The sequence below is a fragment of the Phoenix dactylifera genome, chromosome 18, assembly GCF_051530095.1.
Source record: "Phoenix dactylifera cultivar Ajwa chromosome 18, Ajwa_hap1_PhDact_Kaust_v1.1, whole genome shotgun sequence".
Classification (NCBI taxonomy): domain Eukaryota; kingdom Viridiplantae; phylum Streptophyta; class Magnoliopsida; order Arecales; family Arecaceae; genus Phoenix; species Phoenix dactylifera.
Window position 1 is genome coordinate 19061531 of NC_143207.1, and position 23969 is coordinate 19085499.

At 42.8% G+C, this 23969-nt stretch overlaps 2 protein-coding genes across 3 annotated transcripts in view; one reads left to right on the forward strand and one right to left on the reverse strand.

Annotated features, from left to right (window-relative positions):
• LOC103713882 (Tetratricopeptide repeat (TPR)-like superfamily protein) overlaps positions 1–16687 on the reverse strand; it is a 36533-nt gene extending 19846 nt beyond the window's left edge. For both annotated transcript variants that reach the window (XM_008800934.6, XM_089928500.1), the window contains exons 1-13: positions 16453–16687; positions 16279–16356; positions 15953–16180; positions 15724–15846; positions 15301–15384; positions 15162–15212; positions 13530–13622; positions 12840–12980; positions 12669–12749; positions 631–878; positions 385–556; positions 208–323; positions 54–105 (exon numbers count right to left, since the gene is read on the reverse strand). In XM_008800934.6, the coding sequence (XP_008799156.4) occupies positions 54–105; positions 208–323; positions 385–556; positions 631–878; positions 12669–12749; positions 12840–12980; positions 13530–13622; positions 15162–15212; positions 15301–15384; positions 15724–15846; positions 15953–16180; positions 16279–16356 (1467 nt within the window). In that variant the 5' untranslated portion in view covers positions 16453–16687. The remainder of the gene's footprint in view (positions 1–53; positions 106–207; positions 324–384; positions 557–630; positions 879–12668; positions 12750–12839; positions 12981–13529; positions 13623–15161; positions 15213–15300; positions 15385–15723; positions 15847–15952; positions 16181–16278; positions 16357–16452) is intronic.
• Positions 16688–21285: 4598 nt separating this feature from the next.
• LOC103713881 (uncharacterized) lies at positions 21286–23755 on the forward strand. Its single transcript, XM_008800933.6, has 2 exons — positions 21286–22318; positions 23085–23755. The coding sequence occupies exon 1, from the start codon at positions 21309–21311 to the stop codon at positions 22224–22226; it is 918 nt and encodes a 305-aa protein (XP_008799155.4). The 5' UTR covers positions 21286–21308; the 3' UTR covers positions 22227–22318; positions 23085–23755.
• Positions 23756–23969: the final 214 nt, after the last annotated feature.

Consider the following 23969-nt stretch of genomic DNA (forward strand, 5'->3'; position numbering starts at 1 on the left):
GCTACTAATCAGAAACTAGAGAACAACATTTGTAACAAAATAAGAGTACTTACAGGCAGTATCTGCACAGCACGAAGGCAGTTTTCATAAGCCTCGGATTGTGAGCTAAAATTTAAAATAAATCATTTGCCAAGAATTTAATCAGATAAATAATATATTCTGGAAAAGCATAGATTTCTGACTTTTCAAAAATAATGAAAATTTTACCTGCCATGAGAGTCAACTGAAATGCCAGCCCATGGTAATGCTAGTGAAGGATCAATGCTTCTAGCATGATCAAATGCTTTCCTTGCCAATTGTTTTTCGCCTAATTTTCTATAGAGCTGCACAATAATTAAATCAGATTTCTCACAGACAATAAAACAAAGAAGTTATGATCATCACCTTCCCCAGGTATGCCCATGCTGCAGAAAGAGACATATCCAGCTGCAATCCTCGAATAAGAGCATGCTGCTTCAATGCATGATTTGTAGACAAACAACCCAATATAACCCAGAAGTCCTTGTTACTTCCCTCGAGAATCAGCGCACCTAATGACATCCTCTCTGCTAGTTGCCTGATCAATATAAAGTTAAATTTGCGGAAAAAATGAGATAATTTTCTAATAATTGCTCAGAAGAAAAATCCTACCAAGCATCCATGTCTGATGTGTCTTTCTCTTCCAGGGAGGAAATGAGATCCACAGAGATTGCAATATCAGCATAGATATTGGCCTGCCACGGGCTTAAGTGTAGAGCCCGTTGGTATGATTGCTTAGCAGCATTTGCAGCCAAAAGGCATGTCTTCTTCCAATCAACGATGGAGGCTTTAAAGGCTTCCGCATCAAATTCACTACTATTCCTTCTATCTTCCCATGGAAAGCATTTTGCATACGTGATCTGATATTTATACAAAAGAAACTTCTAAACAGGTGTTGCTTTAATGTTTAAACAATTAAAAACAACTGACTCAAACTTCAGCTTGCAAGATATAGCTCATTCTACGAAGTGGTGCATGAACTCAGAGAATGTCTCATTGCATATTCCACATTTTATTACAAGAAAGAAAAAGGAGAAAAAAAAAACTGTTGATGGGATGATCTTGAGGATCCCAATCTCAACAAGCAAACTGTAGCTAGCCAGCACACCTCCTACATGTCTTCCGTGTAGAGGCATTCAACAGAGAACAAGTTTTAAAAATAGACAATCAAAAGGCAACACATAGATACGAAGTATAATTTTGTTGGGTGCAACACCATCTAGAAAGTCTTGAAAATGCAATTTATCTGTAATCTAATTTTGAAGATAACCAGACAGTTACATTTAATTATGAAATACGACAATGATAGGATAAGGGGGCGAACTTCTTTTGCAACGGACAAAGGCTAACTCCATTTAACATGTATATTCTGCTGATCCTTTCCCTCTAAAGCAATGAAGCCTACATCTTGATTAGTTCTTCGACCTCCATGAATGAACTGGACGAATTCAATATAGTAAGCAACATCCCTAACTTTGGACAGCGAAACCACAAAAGAGAATTCCATCCACAACTTCTATCCAACATGACCATGTAAGCAAGTATTAGAATGCTGCAATGGGATTGATGGCATCATATGAATAGTTATGATGAGCCTAAATCATCACATATATGATGGAATTTGGTGTGAACACACAAAAAGAAAACCATAAACAATTCACAGAACACAGCTATGATACTCCATAACTCTTAACACCCTTTTCCAACTTACTAGTAATAAGAGAACAAATGTTCATAGGAAAAAACCATAGGTACATGACAATGAATTATTCTAAAGTAGTCCGTTGAGGGCAATTTAGGAACTACAAGGCTTTTCTGACATGTTAGGAAGTATTTAGGTCTACATCCTTGCTAATCATTTGTATCTTACACAAGGTTTTTTAGCACCAGTACATACAAGTGTACTGTAGCAGACTGAAAGGGAACTAGTACTTAGGCCATGTTTAGGGGAGCTGTTGGCAGTAGAATTGTTATAAGTAGAGCTGTTGGAAGTAAAGCTGTTATAAAAAGTTGTTTACTGTTTGGTAACTACATTTGTAAAATGCTGTGGTACTTTAACATATGTTTGGTAAATAAACTGAGAAAGTACTTTTGCATGACAAAATTACCATAAAGGATATTGCATAGTATTATACAACAAAACATAATAAAACATAACATATATTAATACATAAATATACAATATAGTATAATATTATTGTAATATAAAATAATATTATTATAACATAGCATAATAATAATATAATTATTAGAGTAAATTAATTTTTGATAACATAACATAATTTTAAATTATTTAACATAACATATTAATGTATTATGATATAATATAATATATATTATATTTATAGTATAATACAATAATAAAGGTATAAAATATTATAATTATTAGTATAAATTAATTTTTCATAATATAATATAATATTAAATTATTTAAAATAACATATTAATGTATTATGATGTAATGTAATATAATATAATATTTATAGTATAATACAATAATAAAGGTATAAAATATTATAATTATTAGTATAAATTAATTTTTCATAATATAACATAATATTAAATTATTTAAAATAACAAATTAATGTATTGTGATATAATATAATATGATATTATATTTATAGTATAGTACAATAATAAAGGTATAAAATATTATAATTATTAGTATAAATTAATTTTTCATAATAAAGGGATAAAATATGTAATTATTATATTTTAATATGAGCATTTTTGTCAAAAATACAGCTTTCCGACAAAGCTGAAAACAGCATTTTCGGAAAGCCCCAAATTGGAGCTTTCCCTCAAAAGCTGTTTTCACCTTTCCGAAAAAGCTGAAACAGCTTTCCGAAAATTTTACCAAACACCATTTTTTATCTAAAATTACTTTTGGAAGGCCAGATAGTACTTTTTGGCCCTCCAAAAGCTCCCCCAAACAGGGCCTTAGTATGCTCCCCATACCAACACTAGCTAGCAGACCAATTCCATACAGACACTCGGTATAGCAGTCAAGTTCTAGTGTGGTTACCCGGACCAATACTTTAAACTTTGATCTTACATAACTTCACTTGTCTAGATATCATATTTTCAACCAAATTCATCAGCTATCATACATGCACCCAGAACTTTCTAGTCATCAAGTCAGGAGATACTTATGGCAGTTTAATATTTGTATCACATCTTACATGTCCCTCCTTATAATCAGCTTAATATCTTACCTAAAATGATGGTCCTTGGAGTAATGTAACTAGTAATTATCATTTTATATTTATGGCTAATAACTTATTGCAATAATCTCACTGTTTCTACAATTTCATGTGCTTCACAAATACTTAGTCTTCAATCTAAGTATTGAAGTGTGACTACCATCAGTGCTTATACTTGTTAAATTTCTCCATAAATTGTTGGTGTCTTAACTCTACATGGGTCATACATGAAAATGCTACGATCATTAATTGAACACAACTTTCATGCTTATCTCAGAAACGGGTGACTATTATCTCATGCATGTGAGATAGATGATGATCCAAAAAGTTCTCCCTCAGTTTGTCTCCTACAAAGAGCAAGTTGCAGATATCTAAAACTAGTATAATTAAGACACAACTTTGTATAACAAAATTTCAGTTAGTTCCACTCCCAGCTTAAGTGAGTGAGCATTCCAATGTAGGACATATCTGTCAAGATTTAACAAAATTGTTCATTTGTGAGTAAATCATGCAATAATCATTGTTGGTGGAAAAATGGACCACCCCACAAATGTAATTATAGCACCCAAATCCATCAGCAAGCTCGAGCTCATCCTAAGTGATCGGGCTCTTCCGCTCTCGAGCTCATCAAGTGATCGGGCTCTTCCGCTCTCGAGCTCATCCTAAGTGATCGAGCTCTTCCGCTCTCGAGCTCATCCTAAGTGATCGGGCTCTTCCGCTCTCGAGCTCATCAAGTGATCGGGCTCTTCCGCTCTCGAGCTCATCCAAGTGATCGAGCTCATAGGCCGAGCCGAGCACAGCAGGCCGAGCACAGAAGGCCGAGCACAGAAGGCCGAGCACGGAGAGCCGAGGCTAGAGAGCCGAGGCCAGAAGGCCGAGACCAGAGAGCCGAGGCCAGAAGGCCGAGACCAGAAGGCCGAGCACAGCAGGCCGAGCCCATGCCTTAGCCAAATATCCAATTTCCACCTAACCCTCTAAGGGACCTGACAACTCCACTATAACCTGCCACTATCTCCAAGCCATCAAGGCATAAGATCTCAGCAGGCACTCGGCACGACCTGCCATTAATGCACGAGACTCTCTCAAGTCTCCGATGCACTCAGTCATTTAATGAACACGGCCCAAGACGATCTCCGGATCACTGAACCATCAGAACGTATGGCTCTCCCTGACCGCCGGTTCATTCGGTAATAAATGCACTTACCATCCACGGACCCCAGGCCCACCACAGCCGGCGGTTCAACCACTCCAACAGGTCCGATCGACCGTGACAACTCCCTGATTCCGGTCTGATCCGGTCCCGTTCTCCATTACGCCATTAATGGGCCAAATCGTGCCCAATTATTACAAAACAGGACAAACCTCCTGTCACCTCCCAGGTAACAAAAATCCTCCTATAAAAGAAAACCTGGAGGGAAAAGGGAGGGGGGACCAAAAACCAGAGAAAAAACCCGGAGCTGGAGAGAACCCTCCTAGACCGGGGGAAAAAGGAAGAAAACAGCACAGACACAATTGAACACGAGATTCTCTTTGTCTTCTCCACATACTCTCTCCCCTGCTCTCTCCACATATTCGCCCCCTCTGACTTAGGCATCGGAGGGCCGGCGCCGGGGAGCCCGGCCACCGATTTTCCTTGCAGGACTTGCGCACCCCACAGCGGAGGACGCCACCAGCCGGCGCACCGTCGACCACCCTTCCAGCGGCGGAGCTCTGCCCCTCCAGGAGGACGCCACCAGCCGGCGCTCCGTCGACCACCTTTCCCGCCGTCGATCGCCGCCCCCGCGGCGGAAGCCCCTCCTTCCCCGGCTTCGCGGCGGCCCCCGGGTCCAATTTCCAGCAACAGTTGGCGCTAGAGGAAGGGCCCGAGTTGCTGCCATGAAACTAAGAAGCAAAGGGGCTTCCAACGCCTCTCGACGTCCTCCACTTAGTCCTGGACACTCTGTCCAGAACTCGCCACCTCCGGCCGAGTTAATCCCTCAAGTTCGGCCGGAGCAGTTTCATGCCCTGGTGCAACAGGTGCAGGCCTTGGCTACCGTTGTCCAAGGCTTGCAACCTAGGGGCGCCCCGACGGTACCGCCCCCTCCGGCCCCAGTTCAACCGGAGCCTCCTACAAGCGGACTTCCCTTTCGAGGTCAGGACTCTCAAGTCCAGGCCTCCCTCTGGAGAGAACACCCAGCTAGAGGCCCTGGTGGCTGGCCCCAACCCTCAGAGGCCGAGTCAGTTCCAGGGCAACTTGCACCAGAACGGACCGCTGCAGCGATCCCCCAGAATGATGAACTCGACAAGAAGGTCGAGGAGCTGGAGCGCCAGATCCAGGCACTCCATGGAAGGAAACCGGGACGTGATGGTGACTTTGAGTTCACCACAAAGTCCCCCTTCTCCCAGCAAATTGATGACGAACCAGTCCCGCCGCGGTTCAAGATGCCCCAGGTGGAGCCTTACAACGGCAGGGCCGACCCCCTCGACCACCTGGAAAGTTATCGGGTCTTAATGGCCCTACAAGGAGCCTCGGAGGCCATGATGTGCAAAGCCTTTCCAGCAACGCTCCGAGGACCGGCCCGGCTTTGGTTCACCGGGCTGAAGCCGAGTACTGTCTCCTCCTTTGAGCAGCTCGGCAGGCAGTTTGCCAGTAATTTTGCCGCTAGCCAGCCCCAGCGGCGGACGTCGGACTCCCTCCTTGACATCAAACAAGAGGAGGGAGAGTCCTTCAAGGAGTACTTGGATCGGTTTACTGCCGCAACATGGGAAGTCCGGGAGCTGGACCAGTCAATCGCCATGTCGGCATTAAAGACTGGAGCCCGGTCTTACAGGTTCCTCTTCTCTATCAAGAAGAACTTCCCTGCGGACCTCACCGAAATGTTGGCCCGAGCTCGCAAGTACGCCAAGGCTGAGGAAGCCATGGCCTCTCGGCGGGAGGAAGCCGAACAACCTGCCAAGATGCAGAAGAAGCACCAGGAGCACTCCCAGCCAAGTAGCAGATTCCCCTGGCATGAGAAAGAGCCTCCTTGGCCCAAGAGCCTAGCTCGCCCGGGGTCTCCCCTCCAAAAATTTCAGACGTACACTCCTCTCACATCCACCCGAGCAGAATCCTCATGGAGATTGAGGGTCGGGGCTACCTCCGACCTCCATTGAGAATGCGTCCGACAGAGTCGCGGAAGCACTCGAAAAAGTACTGCCGCTTCCACCGAGATCGCAGCCATGATACGGAGGATTGCTACGAGCTTCGTGATGAGATCGAGGCACTTGTCCGCCGAGGTCGGTTGAGTTATTTTGTCCGTGATCATGCCTACAGGAGAGAGCCCGAGGAACAAAATCCAGTGCCGCATAAGGAGCAGAATGACAACTGACCTCTCACGGGCATCATCAATACCATCAGAGGGCGGGCAACTAGAGGCACCAGAAGCTCCGAGCTCGAAAAAAAGAGCTTCCTCAAAGCATCCGTGCTCTGTGAAAGTCACCTCTCCTTTTCTGACGAAGACCAAAAGGGTGTTGAGCCCTCTTTATGACGACGCTGTAGCTATTTCCCTCATCATTGCAAGGTTTTAAAAAAGGATTTTAGTACATCATGAAAGCTCGGCTGATGCCTTATTTTGTATGCCTTCCAAAGGATGAGCGCTCCTCTGGCTAGATTCATAGGAGATTCTACCCCAAGAAAGTACTATGAAGCTAAATCCTTTCATGGTCCAGAAGGCTGCCGAGCTCAGAAGGCCGTCGAGCTCAGAAGGCCGAGCTCCGAAGGCCGCCGAGCTCAGAAGGCCGAGCACCAAAGGCCGCCGAGCTCCGAAGGCCGCCGAGCTCAGAAGACCGAGCACCAAAGGCCGCCGAGCTCAGAAGGCTGCCAAGCTCCGAAGCCCGAGCTCAGAAGCCCGAATGCAGAACACCTCCCCCAGAAAATCGAGCCAAAGAAAGCTAGTGCCAAGCTAAGTCCTAAGGGACTTCGAAGCTCGGAAGCCATCAAAATATCTCCAAAAGGTACAGGACGCCACTTTGGCTTCAAATAATTTCAATATTTTATCTATTTTCAGGTCGGAGAATCCAAAAAACGACCAATGTCGCCCCGAATAGGGCGCACGATCGCCAACGGACGAAGTCCGTCTCCTGTATGCGTCTCCAATGATGCTCTAGCTAAGCTCGGGACGCCGATTCGACGCCATTCGACGCCATTCGACGACATTCGACGCCATTCGACGCCATTCGACGACATTCCACGCCATTCGACGACATTCGACGACATTCGACGCCATTCGACGCCATTCGACGCCACTCGACGCCACTCGACGACACTCGACGACATTCGACGACATTCGACGCCACTTCGACGCCACTTCGACGACACTTCGACGACACTTGACGACACTTCGACGCCACTTCGACGACACTTCGACGACACTTCGACGACACTCGACGACATTCAACGCCATTCGACGCCTTTCCACGCCATTCGACGCCTCCTACGACAACACGCCCTGATCTGAGTGGGGGCACCCTGCTGAGTTGACCACAAGCCAAAGAAGGCCGCTGAGTCGACCTAAAGCACTATAACTCTAACTGCATGAAAGGTACATCCTGCTTGGCACGCACATCTCCATATATATTTGGCTATATTGCAGGATGATCGACGACTGGACTACTTCCTTCGTCCGAGCCAAAAGACAGCTCAGTACTACAACGCCAGGGTCAAAGTCAAATCTTTCAGACCAGGGGACCTTGTCCTAAGAAGAGCTGAAACCTCCCGACCAACTGAGCGAGGGAAGCTGGCCCCGAATTGGGAGGGACCATACCGAGTCACGCGCATTCGCCGACCCGGAGCTTATCAATTGGAGTCTCTAAATGGGACTCCCATTCCGCGGAGCTGGAGCTCTGAAAATCTCCGCGTGTACCACCAGTAGAACCCTAAGGGGTCCCTCATTATTCAACCATTAAATTCCATTCTATGAATTTCACTCTATGAATTTCATTTCACGATAAACTGATGGTTTGCGGACTTATTCCGAGCTCACCAATTTTCTTGATTATCCCATGGCATCAGGTTTATTCTTCTTCCCTAACCACGGTTGGGATGCCCTGATACCTCGGGATGATGGAGTACCTGCGTGGACTCCCTGAAGATGTCCATGAGTTTATGGTGCGCTCTCCATCAGCGAGCTCGGCTCGTTCTCCTACCCTGGCCACGGTCAGGATGCCCCGAGACGTCGGGACGCCCCGGTTACCGGGAAGCTCGAGGCGTCGAGATATGAGTAGCGGTCCTCTCTGACCGGACGAGCTCGGCTCGTGCTCCATCGATTATTGAGTAGCGGTCCTCTCTGACCGGACGAGCTCGGCTCGTGCTCCATCGACTATTGAGTAGCGGTCCTCTCTGACCGGACGAGCTCGGCTCGTGCTCCATCGATTATTGAGTAGCGGTCCTCTCTGACCGGACGAGCTCGGCTCGTGCTCCATCGATTATTGAGTAGCGGTCCTCTCTGACCGGACGAGCTCGGCTCGTGCTCCATTTATTGAGTAGCGGTCCTCTCTGACCGGACGAGCTCGGCTCGTGCTCCATCGATTGTTGAATAGCGGTCCTCTGACCGGACGAGCTCGGCTCGTGCTCCTACCCCGACCTCGGCCGGGATGCCTCGAGACGTCGAGACGCCCCGGTTCATCGGGATGCCCCGATACGTTGGGATGTTGTCTTTATTGGCCAAACGAGCTCGGCTCATTCTTTACCAGCTTCAACCAACGAGCTCGGCTCGTTCCTTCATCGATGGATTTCTCTGTCGACGCCCTCCAAAAACGGAGTCCGAGCAGAAAAGCGTCTTCAGTCGCCTCGGCGCCAGGACGCACACGATACAAGGTACCTATTTATTTAATGTCTCCACATTACCTATTATTGGATTTCTCTGCCGACGTCCTCGAAGAACGGAGTCCGAGCAGAGAAGCATCTTCAGTCGCCTCGGCGCAAGGACGCATACGGTACAAAGTACCCATTTATTTAATGTTTTTACATTACCCATTATTGGATTTCTCTGCCGACGTCCTCGAAGAACGGAGTCCGAGCAGAGAAGCGTCTTCAGTCGCCTCGGCGCAAGGACGCATACGGTACAAGGTACCCATTTATTTAATGTTTTTACATTACCCATTATTGGATTTCTCTGCCGACGTCCTCGAAGAACGGAGTCCGAACAGAGAAGCGTCTTCAGTCGCCTCGGCGCAAGGACGCATACGGTACAAGGTACCCATTTATTTAATGTTTTTACGTTACCCATCGATGGATTTCTCTGCCGACGTCCTCGAAGAACGGAGTCCGAGCAGAGAAGCGTCTTCAGTCGCCTCGGCGCAAGGACGCATACGGTACAAGGTACCCATTTATTTAATGTTTTTACATTACTCATCGATGGATTTCTCTGCCGACGTCCTCGAAGAACGGAGTCCGAGCAGAGAAGCGTCTTCAGTCGCCTCGGCGCAAGGACGCATACGGTACAAGGTACCCATTTATTTAATGTTTTTACATTACCCATTATTGGATCTCTCTGCCGACGTCCTCGAAGAACGGAGTCCGAGCAGAGAAGCGTCTTCAGTCGCCTCGGCGCAAGGACGCATACGGTACAAGGTACCCATTTATTTAATGTTTTTACATTACCCATTATTGGATTTCTCTGCCGACGTCCTCGAAGAACGGAGTCCGAGCAGAGAAGCGTCTTCAGTCGCCTCGGCGCAAGGACGCATACGGTACAAGGTACCCATTTACTTAATATTTCTACGTTAATGTCTCCATATTGTCTATTTTTGGATTTCTCTGCCGACGTCCCCAAAGAACGGAGTCCGAGCAGAGAAGCGTCTTCAGTCGCCTCGGCGCAAGGACGCACACGGTACAAGGTACCCATTCATTTAATGTCTTTACATTATTTTATTCTTGGACTCTTCTCTGCCGACGTCCCCAAAGAACGGACTCCAAGCAGAAAAAGCGTCTTCAGTCGCCTTGGTGTAAGAACGCTCACAGCACCAGGACGATCGATGACTGAACTACTTCCTTCGCCCGAGCCAAAAAGCAGCTCGGACTCGGAAGTCGGGGGGTAGTGTTGGTGGAAAAATGGACCACCCCACAAATGTAATTATAGCACCCAAATCCATCAGCAAGCTCGAGCTCATCCTAAGTGATCGGGCTCTTCCGCTCTCGAGCTCATCAAGTGATCGGGCTCTTCCGCTCTCGAGCTCATCCTAAGTGATCGAGCTCTTCCGCTCTCGAGCTCATCCTAAGTGATCGGGCTCTTCCGCTCTCGAGCTCATCCAAGTGATCGAGCTCATAGGCCGAGCCGAGCACAGAAGGCCGAGCACAGAAGGCCGAGCACGGAGAGCCGAGGCTAGAAGGCCGAGGCCAGAAGGCCGAGACCAGAGAGCCGAGGCCAGAAGGCCGAGACCAGAAGGCCGAGCACAGCAGGCCGAGCCCATGCCTTAGCCAAATATCCAATTTCCACCTAACCCTCTAAGGGACCTGACAACTCCACTATAACCTGCCACTATCTCCAAGCCATCAAGGCATAAGATCTCAGCAGGCACTCGGCACGACCTGCCATTAATGCACGAGACTCTCTCAAGTCTCCGATGCACTCAGTCATTTAATGAACATGGCCCAAGACGATCTCCGGATCACTGAACCATCAGAACGTATGGCTCTCCCTGACCGCCGGTTCATTCGGTAATAAATGCACTTACCATCCACGGACCCCAGGCCCACCACAGCCGGCGGTTCAACCACTCCAACAGGTCCGATCGACCGTGACAACTCCCTGATTCCGGTCTGATCCGGTCCCGTTCTCCATTACGCCATTAATGGGCCAAATCGTGCCCAATTATTACAAAACAGGACAAACCTCCTGTCACCTCCCAGGTAACAAAAATCCTCCTATAAAAGGAAACCTGGAGGGAAAAGGGAGGGGGGACCAAAAACCAGAGAAAAAACCCGGAGCTGGAGAGAACCCTCCTAGACCGGGGGAAAAAGGAAGAAAACAGCACAGACACAATTGAACACGAGATTCTCTTTGTCTTCTCCACATACTCTCTCCCCTGCTCTCTCCACATATTCGCCCCCTCTGACTTAGGCATCGGAGGGCCGGCGCCGGGGAGCCCGGCCACCGGTTTTCCTTGCAGGACTTGCGCACCCCACAGCGGAGGACGCCACCAGCCGGCGCACCGTCGACCACCCTTCCAGCGGCGGAGCTCTGCCCCTCCAGGAGGACGCCACCAGCCGGCGCTCCGTCGACCACCTTTCCCGCCGTCGATCGCCGCCCCCGCGGCGGAAGCCCCTCCTTCCCCGGCTTCGCGGCGGCCCCCGGGTCCAATTTCCAGCAACAATCATAATCCAGGTGAACGTGGTGTTTTAAGTTTTAACAGATGTGTATATGTTGTAGAGATTCCCTTTCAATAATTATATATAGAGCAGTCTTCTACTAAATACACATCTTATGACTCTCCCTCTCTCTAGTCCCTACTGTACAAGAGGAAGGAAATGAAAGGAAGTACATCTCACAAAAATGGCAGAGCCTTTATCAGTTTCCACTAGTAGAATTGAAATTTTACTTGAGGATGCTTCCTTCACCTTAGACATAGAGCCTTTTTAGAATAGTAATAATAATAAACATAGAGTGTCCCAGTTATAATGGCAAACAACAGCAGAAACATGTCCTCCCTCTCACATTATATATGGCAGAGGTGGTGCAACTTATCAACTTGTTTTGTTCCTACTTCTCCCTACCCTATTGATCCCAAACAACACATTGATTTGTTGCAATGAGAGTAGAAAGAACTGTACAATCAGAATGAATTTTGTTTTCAGTGTTGAGTTATTAGATGGTTTGCCTTAATGGACCATACCGCCAGCTACCCAACAAAACTGTACTGCACCAACAGCAAATTGACACTTGGTACGAAGGGCATACAGGGTATCAGTGCCAAGAACCAACCCGTATACCAGCATGGTACGAGTATTGGTACCAAAACCAGTATTATGAAGGATAATTAGAAAGACAAGTAAGTCATATCAGATTTTAGTATTTGCAATAAATGAAAGTTCATCACATGCATGGTACATAAAAGGTAGAGTGTGCACCCCAGATATGCAAGATTAACATGTAAAGTGTTCAAAATAGTGAATGTGAGTAAAGGAAACAAGATGCAGCCCACAAACCAGAGAAAGAATTTCCAAGCTAAGTATCTAGATAAAATAGGGTATGTAAAGTTGCAATAATTAGTTGCCATCGTTACAAGTATTTAAAGTCACGTTAATCCCAGCTGAAATGTGGGGATGACAAGTTGCAACTATAAGTTGCCTCTATGACTAGAATTAACAAGTCATATTTAAGCCTCTAAAGTAACATCAGTGTATGCATAAGTTTCGGAACCAAGAAGGAATTATCAAAGAGATTAACTTCAGAATGGAAAGCTGCAATGAGCAACATTTCCAGCACATACCTGGATATCCCCATGCAATTTCCAAGAAGAAGATATATTTCCTGATAAACGGATACTCGCTTCTGCAACTTCTGATGCTTCCTACACTCTCGAAGGGTTTATCAAGTTACATCATGTAAACTGTTATAATAAAAGTAATGGCATAGGCTTGACAGCATGTTAACAACTAACCAATAACAGAGAAGCACCCCAACCAAATGCTCCAGAATTTATGCAATCATTCGACCACGCAAGCAGCCCAGAAGCAAGTCCAAAGTGTGCGGATACATTATGAGGTGTTATTTCTAAAGCATGCCGAAATTGCTCAACTCCCTATAAAATATTATATCAGGATAAAACATTGTTAGTGCAGGTATCTGAAGTTCTACATTATATGAAACTCGGACAATGCAAGAAAGAGCATAACACAAAATGCAACATGTTAAAACCTGCTTTATGGAAGAAAACTACATAAACCAAAATAGATTTCCTCAATCCACAAAATTTAAAAAAAATCCACAGATCATATTTTGTAATAGGAGCAAAAAATAATAATCCATGGTCAGGAGTCTCAGACAAGGCCCTTTAAAGGCAAGCGTAAGTTTTAAATAAAAGGAGCAAGAAAAATAGAATGAAACAGATGAAATGACCATTTAAAAAAAATCAACTCGAAGACCAGGGAATGCTCATATATATTTTCTCAAAATATAGAGTTTCAGGAGAACTTATATGTAGAAAAATAGTTTTGTCAAATATATTCTATAGGAAACGCACCTGCCCATGACTAAATCTTGCCCAAATAGCTTTGTAAAAGTTCAAAACAGAAAATATGAATCTCAATTTTGTCAAAGAAACTAAGATATGAAGGAGAAAAGGTCTTACTTTTCTAAATGAACCGAGCATAAGCTGAATGTTCCCACTTTCTATCAGTGCAAATACTCTTGAGTCATCCAATTCAATGACTCGTCCGTAAGACTGTTAAGAGAAACAAAATCAGCACGAATCAGAATACAAGTTAAGAAATAAAAATACATGGGCACTAGTAAGAGCTATCATCAGGAACTGATCAAACTCAACCCCTCAATTTCTCAACTGTGCTCTGTAGTCTCAGTAAGTTTGAGATTCCAAGCACACCTAAACTACTTCAAACACTGAACTTAAAAAAATGAAAAAAGGAAAGGACAGAACAAAAGCCAGTCAAATTATTCTGCTGATTTGTTCTTCAAAGCTTGAGTTTCAATGGATACTTTTTGCAGTAAAGCAACTACATGATATTTTGACAAAAGCATTAATTGTAAAGTGAGAAAGATAATATCCTCCAATAATTGACTCAATGTCAACCAGCCTCCTTACCTTTTAATAAGTATATTTGTTTTATTAGGAACCACAATATCCTTCTCAAACTGCATAAGATACTCCAGAGAACGAAAAGCCTCACAGGCCAGGGAACTAATCCCAGGCAGATACAATTTTTAAAGGAAACTAATTTAGTATCCATCTGTAAAAATCATTTAAGAATATAGTCAAACAATCTAGTATAGTTTCCATGGAAATTGACTTGCTGCTTGAGTAAAGGATTTCTTTATAATTGAAAAGGCCACTGACATGTTTTTCTTTTTATAGTCTCACCCTTGTATAATAAGAAAGGCTTTGTAGCAACCCTTTGTCAAAGTCCAATTTGCTTTGCTTGTCTAGTTACACCCTTCTGTAAATGCAGCTCTCTCCATATTCACTATCCAATCAACAATTAAGAAGAAAGGAGACTGATACATAAACTAACATACGGAGTACACTTATCAAATCAGATCTGATCATCAAATGCTCCTCCTGAACACACCGCATACATATCCACTCCAAAATATCCCAATTAATTGGATTCCAACTATCCATTAAATGCTTCTTTCTCTTCAATAAAGCGTGCATTCATAACTAGCTTGAAGGGGAAAAGAAGCTGATGCACTAAGTGAACTTGAACAACATTAAGTTGAAAACTTTATATCCATATCATATAATGTCCATTAACACAGTTCACCTGTCAGAAGTACCTAAACAGCAACCATTCTACAAATTCATTTTTCTTGTTTTTCTATTTGGTCTTTCATACCTCAGCAACTGCAGGTCCTGTATTTTATTAGCAATTTAACTACCAAACAGAAAACTTAGAAGTTGCCGACAATGGTTGAAGAATCAATATGGCTAGACTTTCACCATTTTTGTAAAGCCATTGCTATGCATATCTTTTTCAAGCATATTGCAGACTAGTACTATAAAGTTGTCTGTCAGAAATCTACTCGGTAAGCAATTAAATTAATCACTTCAAGAACTTTAAACGACCTACAAAAATAGAAACAGGTCAAAACATGGTACAGAAAAACATGAAATCCTATCTGATGGATTTGGTTGCAGTTAGACACCTTATGTTATGAAGAAAAATGTGTTTTTAGGAAATAATATCATAACAACTACCATAAATGGTAAAGCCAGACATTTGTCTAGACAATAGCAGAATGATACCTTTATCGCTGCAGTAAACATGCCCAAGCATTGGTATGCAAGACCAAGTGCCTGTAATCATACAATTTGTGAGTTTAGGAACATATTGAACCAAACAAAACGACAATAAAACAACTAGTAAGACCAATACAACACGTACTTCCCACAAATCGGCGCATGCTGGATATCCCCGTATTGCATGCTGAAGGCTTTGTACTGCCTCTGACCATTTCTTTTGGTGAACCTGAAAAAAATTACACGACCATAATGTATTAGACCAACAAAATTTCTTTATATGGTAAATAAGAAATTTAGTAAAATAAATTGTAAATCTGTAAACAACAAGTCGGGTGAGAGGCCCTCTCACAGGAAGGGTGTTTTACATTGCACTCCAGTGGGAACTGGAAGTCCTCTATGGGTCTACTTTCAAGGTGCATATAGCTTTTTTCCCTTGACTATATAATGGAAATGCAAGCAGGAAAAAAAAGGACAGTAACACCACCAACAAACCAATGATACGAATTGAATGACCACATAATAAAACGAAAGAAAAATGAAACCAATGATCAATATATATGAGGACCTGCAGGTATCCTAATCTCCTGTACGCCCAAAAAGCTCTCGGGGACTTCCCAGATGCCTCTTTACACAAAGCAATCTCCAAACTTTCCTTTCCTTCTTCATCCAACGAATCACACAGCCCTTCCTGAAGGCACAAAAAAAAAATCAACAGCAGCCATTTAAAGCACAAAACCACCAAAAGGCGCTAACTTTAACTCAATTTCTTGAAACGAAAACTCTGATTCACTCACACCGGCTTCAAAATCATCGGGATTCAGGGTCACAGCCCTCTGGTAGCACTTGGAAGCCCTCTGTGCGTCTGCCGAGACCTGGCTGTAGTAGTGCCCTAGGAACCGAAACGCGGCACCTTCACTGGGGTTCAGCTTCGCACAGGCCAAGAAATGCTCAGCTGCCTTCTCCTTGTATTTCTTCGATTCCTCTCCATCTATTCTTTCCCACTTTTTCCACAAGAAGAGACCCTGAAAAAAAACAAAAAATCCATAAAATTCACCAAAAAGAGATAAACGATAGGCAATAGAGAGAGAGAGGAGGAGGAGGAGGAGGGATTGAGGGCTACGAGATTGTAGTGGTGGGTGGGGTTGTTCGGATCGTCGTTTAGGGTTTGCTGCAGTTGCCGAAAGAGATTCTCTTCCATCTGCGAGAAAAGAGAGGAAACGAGGGTTAGAGAAGTCTAGCGAATCGGAGATAAGAGAGAGGAACTGGAAAGATTGGGTTGCGAATCGAAGAGGACCGGCTGGGGTATCTGGGCGGCGTCGCCGAGAGGGAAGAGGAAACCGCGGGATCGGAAAAGAAAGAGTGGAGGGAAAAAAGATTACGAAAAGGGGAAAGGATCGGCTTGGAGACAGGGAGGAGCGAATTTAGTTGATTTGTACGCTCCTGATTTGGTTTTCTACTGTTGATAAGTACACTTCTGTTTCCGTCTTCTACGATCATTTTGTTTCTCCGTTTTGACGCAATTAACAACTAGATAGCGCATATGTTGGTAAGGACCTAACATATACCAAAAACGGCTCTAATCTGTCTTAAGGTGGAGGCTCTTCCCTGGATAAAATTGTAATCAACTTATAAATAATACAATTGTAAGTTTATTAGGCTGCTTTACCCTTTTTATATATATATATATATTTTTTACTGTTTCTTCACTTGCTATTCGCTGTTTGGTTGACCTTCCGAAGATTGGTGAGACAAATTATACAAATGAAAAGTAAACAGAGAGGAGAAACTACTAGCAGACAATTTTATTTCTTATGAGATAAAGTTAACTGCATTATTTTTTAGACAAATTATAGAAACATTCTTAAGGTTTTGCCATTTGTACTTATATCCCAAAAGTTCTAATTTTTTCAATTAGACTTCGAAAGTTACAAATTGATTGCAATGTGCCACAACCGATGTTTTAACATCGTTAATGTCAGAGCAGAAAATTATTAAGTTAGCTTCTTATTTTAAAATGCAATTTAGAAGAAAAAATACCTAACACTTTACTGATCCATAGTTCCTACCTACCATCTTTTCTTCCCCCATCTAGCCAAGCACTAGAGCTATCTCTCGCCTTTCCTCCTCCACTTTGTTCGGGCATCTGATGCATAACTCTCTCAGCCCGATTAAGTTCTCCTCCATCTCCATTTGCTCTCATTTCCTCCCCGTCTATTTCAACTCCGACCCTCTCATTCCCCCACTGACTGTCGCCCTTCTTGCTACCTTTCTTCCACTCCTTCTATCTACGTGCCTGAGGTGGAAGTCATGCCCCACCGATGTGTCAGCGTGCTCAAGTCAGAAGCTATCCCCAAAACCCTCAAATAGGCAAGAGGATTATAAGATTATGTGTATTTTCATTTGAACACTGCTAAGTATGTCATTTAGTTGGTTTGAATATATGATGCTGTAAAAAAAAAATAGCTTTGGGAGGTAGAAAAGCCCTATATTCATTGTACTCTTCTAACTATTAAGAATATGCAAGAACCATAGTTTCTACAACAGAGTATTGCCTCCATCCTCTAGAATGTGAAAGGTTCATGAGGTGGGATTATCCCTCAAATATTGTATAATCTAGGTGTCGTATTTCCAAGATTCCTTAGTCAATGTGTTGCTAGTTTAAGTAACATCAATCTACAATGCCATTGGGTATTGCAAACATGCACAGATAAGTTAATTTTTGATTAAACAGCGCATACTTTCCATTTAAGTTACACTTTAAAAAGGTAACACTTCAACCCTAAAATTTTTAAAAAGTTACACTTAGCCTCTCTCCTGACTACTACATCTACAATTGCTTATGAGATAAGGCCCTTCATATTAACCATCCCATCCCACTTTGCACTGCTCCATTTCAATACTAACAAACCTCTTGTGACCATCCAGAAAGAAATTAGGCACCATGTCAAACATTTTTTTCTTAATCTATAGCCAAGATCTCATTCTCTAGATTCCTATTTTTCTGCATCAACTTGCAAATCACCTATGTAGAGCATGGTGAGGATGGAGGATTTTGCCATTAAAGAAAACCACATCCTCTTCTTACTTGCGTTACCATATTCAAAAGATTTGTAAAAGCTCTTGCTCTGAAAATCAGTTAAAAACTATATCATTTTCTTACCTCGTACATGGAGCACCCATAAAACTGCTATCTAGGATTGGTTGTGGTCCATGATCTTCAATGGAGCCCTCAACCTACAGTTGCAAAAAATGGAAAAGAGATACGGAAACTTTCGTCGGACTTTGGACAGAATTCATGCTTAAAGCTATAATGATTTTTAGGTTCTTCTCTTCTCCCTCCACTCTTTCTGCCCTTCGCTCTATCTTCTTCTCTCTCTTAACCGGACTCAATTGGATTGGGAAGCCTCTGTTTAGAAAGAAAAAAAGAAACTGAAGGAGTCACATGATCGCCACATGATCTCCTTCCGTTCTTGCCAAAATATATTACTTCTTTTAATCCAGTCAACAAGGGTAATATTAGCATTTCATGTCTGAAGTTATCTCATGTGATAATCATGTGTTTATGGATCTTGACAGAGATGGACAATTGGGGCATATCGCAACTAATTCGTAAGTTTTGAGATTTATTTGAAAAAATATAATTTTTGGAATATAAGTATAATGGCAAAAAATTGAAGGGGTGTTTAAAATATTGACCTATTTATCCTATTATTTTAAATATTAACCTATTTATTTGACATCATTTTTATTTCCATATTTTAAAAATTATATTTTTTGAAATTTATCTTAAATAAAAAATATAATTGGTATTATGAATTATTTTTAATAATATAAATATGATGATGGTGGTTGATATGGTGATAGCGGCAAAGATAATAGAAGTTGTAGCGGTAGTGATGATGGTAACGACAACATTGGTGTGGGCACCAATGCAATATGGTAATGATGATTTTGATGATGGTGGTGGTATGATAGAGGTCATAATGACAGTGGTAATGCGGTAGTGGTGGTGGGGGTTAGCGGCTACAACTATTCTAGTATTGTTGACAGTAGCAATAATTTTGATGGGGATGATAGTAGTTTGTGATGATAGTGGTATTGAAAATGATGACGACAATAATGATTATAGTGGTAGAGACAACAACAGAAGCAGTGGCGATTGCATTAGTGGTAGTGAAGATAATTACAATAGTAGTGACAGTAATAGCAATATCAATAGAAATATCAATAGAGATAGTGTCGATAGTAGTGGTAAAAGACATAAGTTCCTTATTTTTCAAAATAGTAAAAGTAAGAATTTTTTATGTACATTTTTTTTAATAACAAAAATCTTTTTTTAAAATAAAAAACAGCAATAATTTTTTTACTCTATTTTTCTATGATTTTGTTTTCAAAATAAAAATAAAAAATAAAAGTGGTGCCAAAGTATCTCATTTATTTTCTATTAGAATCTCTCCACTTTTGGAGAGAAGAAATGTGCACTTCTCTCCATCTCTCTCTCTCTATTTTTTTTCCCCTTTCGGTTCCTTCTCTTATTTTCTTAACCTGTCTAAAGAAACTCGATTCCTTTGCTCATTCTCTCTTATCTTCCATCCATTTCTTTCAGTCATATTAAACAAGGTGTTAACTGCCCATAAAAAACTTAAGTTGATCCAGACAACCCACTCTGATCTAGCTCACAAAATCTCTATTGGTCAAAGTACCAACCCAAGTCCAATTGCTCCCAGATCCACACGAAGAGTTTTGCAAAGGGAAATGAACGTTCTTACATCAATAGGTGGCTATTCTCAGCCATATTTCTATACTTTTCAGGAAGCACCAAAAAGTCAAAGACATAAGATGCATCAATGATGATTATCATCATACTCAATTACTTATAATTATTTCACAAACAATTTATGAACAATTCTTAAAAGTCTTATGGTTGTAACAAATGCTGAACAACTCAATCACCATGGAACAGTTTAGTGAAAAAGGCCAATGACAAATTTATGATACTTCTAATTAGAATAACCATTGGAAAAAATTATTATTCTTCACCCTTTCCTCACAATACATTAGAGATTTCATGATAAATTTATGAAACAAATATCTGCAAAAAAGGAAGATAATAGAGAGTTCAATGCATTTCATTATTCATTTTTCAGGCCACTTCATTTCGTGCATTCATGGTGAGGGATGAGCAAGGGCAGTTGAAAGAAATCCATCAAAGGGATATTTGAACCGAGAGCATTGGGGAGGAGCCTCTACATTACCCATAAAACATGTAGCTTGCTCTGCGTAACCTGATTGTACCCTATCATACTTAATCATCAATCACATTTTGACCTAATTCGATCCATCTCAACCTAAGTTTTGACCAAATCCGATCCATCTTGATTCAACCGAGTGCTAAGGTGCTCTCAGAAAATAGACACTAAGGACCTTGCAAAGTCAGTTTCATTTGGATTATTTTTATGTCGAGAGTTAGACAACCATGACAAAATAGTTCTAAAAGACATAAGCAAGCATGATAAGATGAAATCTTTGCTCTTAGGGCTCGTTTGGTTCGCGAGAAAAGAAGGGAAAAAATGTAGTCAATGAAAAAGTAATGAGATACATCTTGTTTGGTTGGAGTTTTCAAAGAAGAGAGATGAAAAAGTTGTATTCGCATGAGAATATAATTCCCACATTTTATGGAAAAGTCTTTTCCATGAGAAACCTATCACTCCATTTTTATTTTTTTCCAAAAATATCCTTCAGCATTAAAAAGACATTAAAGATCTAATTTTTATTAAAGTTGTAATAGGAATTACACATAATTTTTTCAGGAAAGTGGATGGTCAACCAAACATAAACACTATAGAAATCTGTCACTTTTCTATGTTTAACCAAACGTGCCAAAAGTACATTCTCAGACATTTTCTTTCTAGGAATCTTCTTTCCATAAATTATATTTCTAGAAGGAAAAATGCTTCCTGTGAATCAAACAAGCCTCCAGGGCAACAATCAAGTTACCCTAGCGTGCAGCTCACGTGTCCACCTTTCAAAATGCAGCAAACAGAACTTTCTACGAATAGCTGCTCGACACGTGGACGGACCCTTCCAGCACGATATCCATATTCCATTATTCCATACCTCCACTGGCGTGGAAAGAAAGGGAAAGAGGCGATGGCGGTCATAACGGCGACCCTAACGGCGGTGGGCCCGCCGCCAATCCCCGCCCAAAACCCCCTCTCCGGCCGTCGGATCGCCTTCACCACCCCGCTAACCTACGCCGGGCGTCTCGCCCGCCTCATCGAGCTCCGCGGCGCCGCCCCGCTCCCCGTCCCCACCGTTGCCGTCGAGCCCACCCCCCGCACCGTCGCCGCCGTCGAACCCTACCTCCGCGGCGGAACCCTAGACTCCTTCGCCGCCCTTGCCTTCACCTCTCGCACCGGCATCGCTGCCTTCGCCCTCGCCCTCGCCGCTGGCGGTCCACCGCCACTCGCCGATGCTGAGGAGCCCTTCACGGTCGCCGCCCTTGGCAAAGATGCCGAGCTTCTCCACGAGGGCGGGTTCCTCTCCCGGCTTTGCCGGAACACTAGCCGGATTAAGGTTCTTGTGCCGGAGATCGCTTCCCCGGCGGGTCTGGTGGCGGCGCTAGGGGACGGGTTGGGGAGAAGGGTCCTGTGCCCGGTGCCGACCGTCGTCGACCTGGAGGAACCGCCGGTGATCCCGAATTTTGTCGTGGATCTGGAGGCGGCGGGGTGGATTCCGGTGAGGGTTCCGGCGTACGAGACTCGGTGGGCGGGGCCCGGGTGCGCGGAAGGTTTGATGAAGTTGAAAGGACCATTGGATGCGATGGTGTTCACGAGCTCCGCGGAGGTGGAGGGGCTGTTGAAGGGGTTGGAGGCGGCAGGGTGGGATTGGGGGAAGGTGAGACGGCGGTGGCGGGAGATGCTGGTCGGTGCGCACGGGCCGGTGACGGCCAAAGGGGTGGAGCGGTTCGGGGTTCGTGTGGATGTCGTGAGCTCGAGGTTTAGTAGCTTTGATGGAATCCTGGAAGCTCTTGCTTCAAAGTTGCAGGCTTCTACTGTAGAAAGATGAGATTGAGTTTAGTTAGCATCTGACTGGTTATTTGATTCTTATCGCGCAGAACTTCATTGCACGAACCTTCATGCAAGACTTACTTAAATTTGGTAGATATCTGCTTGAACTTGTTTGGTCCTAATGATTTGTAACCTTATTTGCCTGAATCTTTTTTCTTTCTCTTTCTTTCTTTCTTTGTTTTTTTTGATAAGGTTGTACTTTACATTATGGACTAATGGCTCACACCAAATATATGAGGAAGTGCTTGGCAGTTTATTGATGAAGTGCTATTGGTTTCTGATCAAATTGTATAGTTATATCATCGAGCTTTACTATGAATATTCTTATGATGCTTTCAATAGGGGGTGTTTGGTGGTGATGTTGGTTTCTTTGAAGATTTATCTTATTTCGGTCGTCTGAAGTTTGGATTTGATGAATTCAGCATCTCCTCTGTTTCCAGGGCTACCTGTCATGCTTTTTGCTAAATGACATGAAAAATGGTTTCGTCAAATTATTTCAACCCTAGCTGTATGTCTTCTTGACACCATTCATGCTGAGGTTTTTCAGTGTCATTGCTAGCTAATGTTTTCTTCCCTGAATAGCACCATCATTAAATATTCTTGAATGTTTTTCATGTTTTTGCTGCCTCAAAGTTTTCAGATAATCTTCATGTATGCCTATTTTACTTGTTAAGTTTTGGCTTTATAATACATTAACTTTTATGCCATTTGCGGACCGAACTAAAAGGATCTTTAAATTGAATGAAAAATAATATTTATATTATTATAAATTTTAGGAAGAAGAATTGTTACAACAAGAAATTTTGATTTGCAGACCTCACAGGAGATTTTAAAATCTTAGCTAATTGTTGTGCAGATCTCTCAAGACATGAATTGAAATGCTCTCATTGGAAGCCAAGAAACCAAACTGTGAGTCATCGTAACACAGTTATGACTGCACAAAGGTTGAACTTTGTGGATAAAGCAGGCCCAAGCTAAATGGGTTGAGGGCTGTTGGTTTCAGTGTTTAGAAAAGTTAGTCTGGTTATTCAGAAACAGACTTCAGTTGATGTGAAATAGTATGGTTTCCTGGATCTATGATGGCAGAAGGCTTTCCCTGCTCCACAGATTATAACATATGAATGCCCAAGATTTCTCTTATTGATGGCAAATTGAATCCTGCAAGATGGTCCCTCCAGTTTTCCTCTTGGTAGCATATTAGGATGCTTTTCTTAGGGAAGGGCATGTGCAGTTGAGAAGTACATATGTTATAAGATTGTTTCTGATAGTATGAAGAACAGAGGTTAAATAATTTTGGAAGATGCAATTTGTACAACTAATTGTAAATGATGTGTTAATTTTGTGAAAGATCGTGTAAGTACCTTTTAATGTTTCTATTCCTTTTTAAGCAAAATGTTTCTAGTCTTTTTGTTCCTTTAATAACTCAGCTTGTAGTCAAGACACCTTTCTGAAATTTGTACATTTGTTTTTATTTTAGCTTAGTGAAGGGTGATGCAATAAACTATGAAATATTTCATATCTAGTATGTAGCATTCACTTGTTCAGCCATTTGCCTTCCCCAGACATAAGAAAAATTGATCTTGTGTTTCTGTACAACATACTGTTACTTCAGAGATTATGGGCAATACAGGTTTGCCCTGAATGGCATGAAAATCTTATGACTTAATTTATGCTTATAGATCCAAGGACACCTAACTTGAAGAACAAGGTGCATGGTATCATGACAAGCTCATTTCCACTT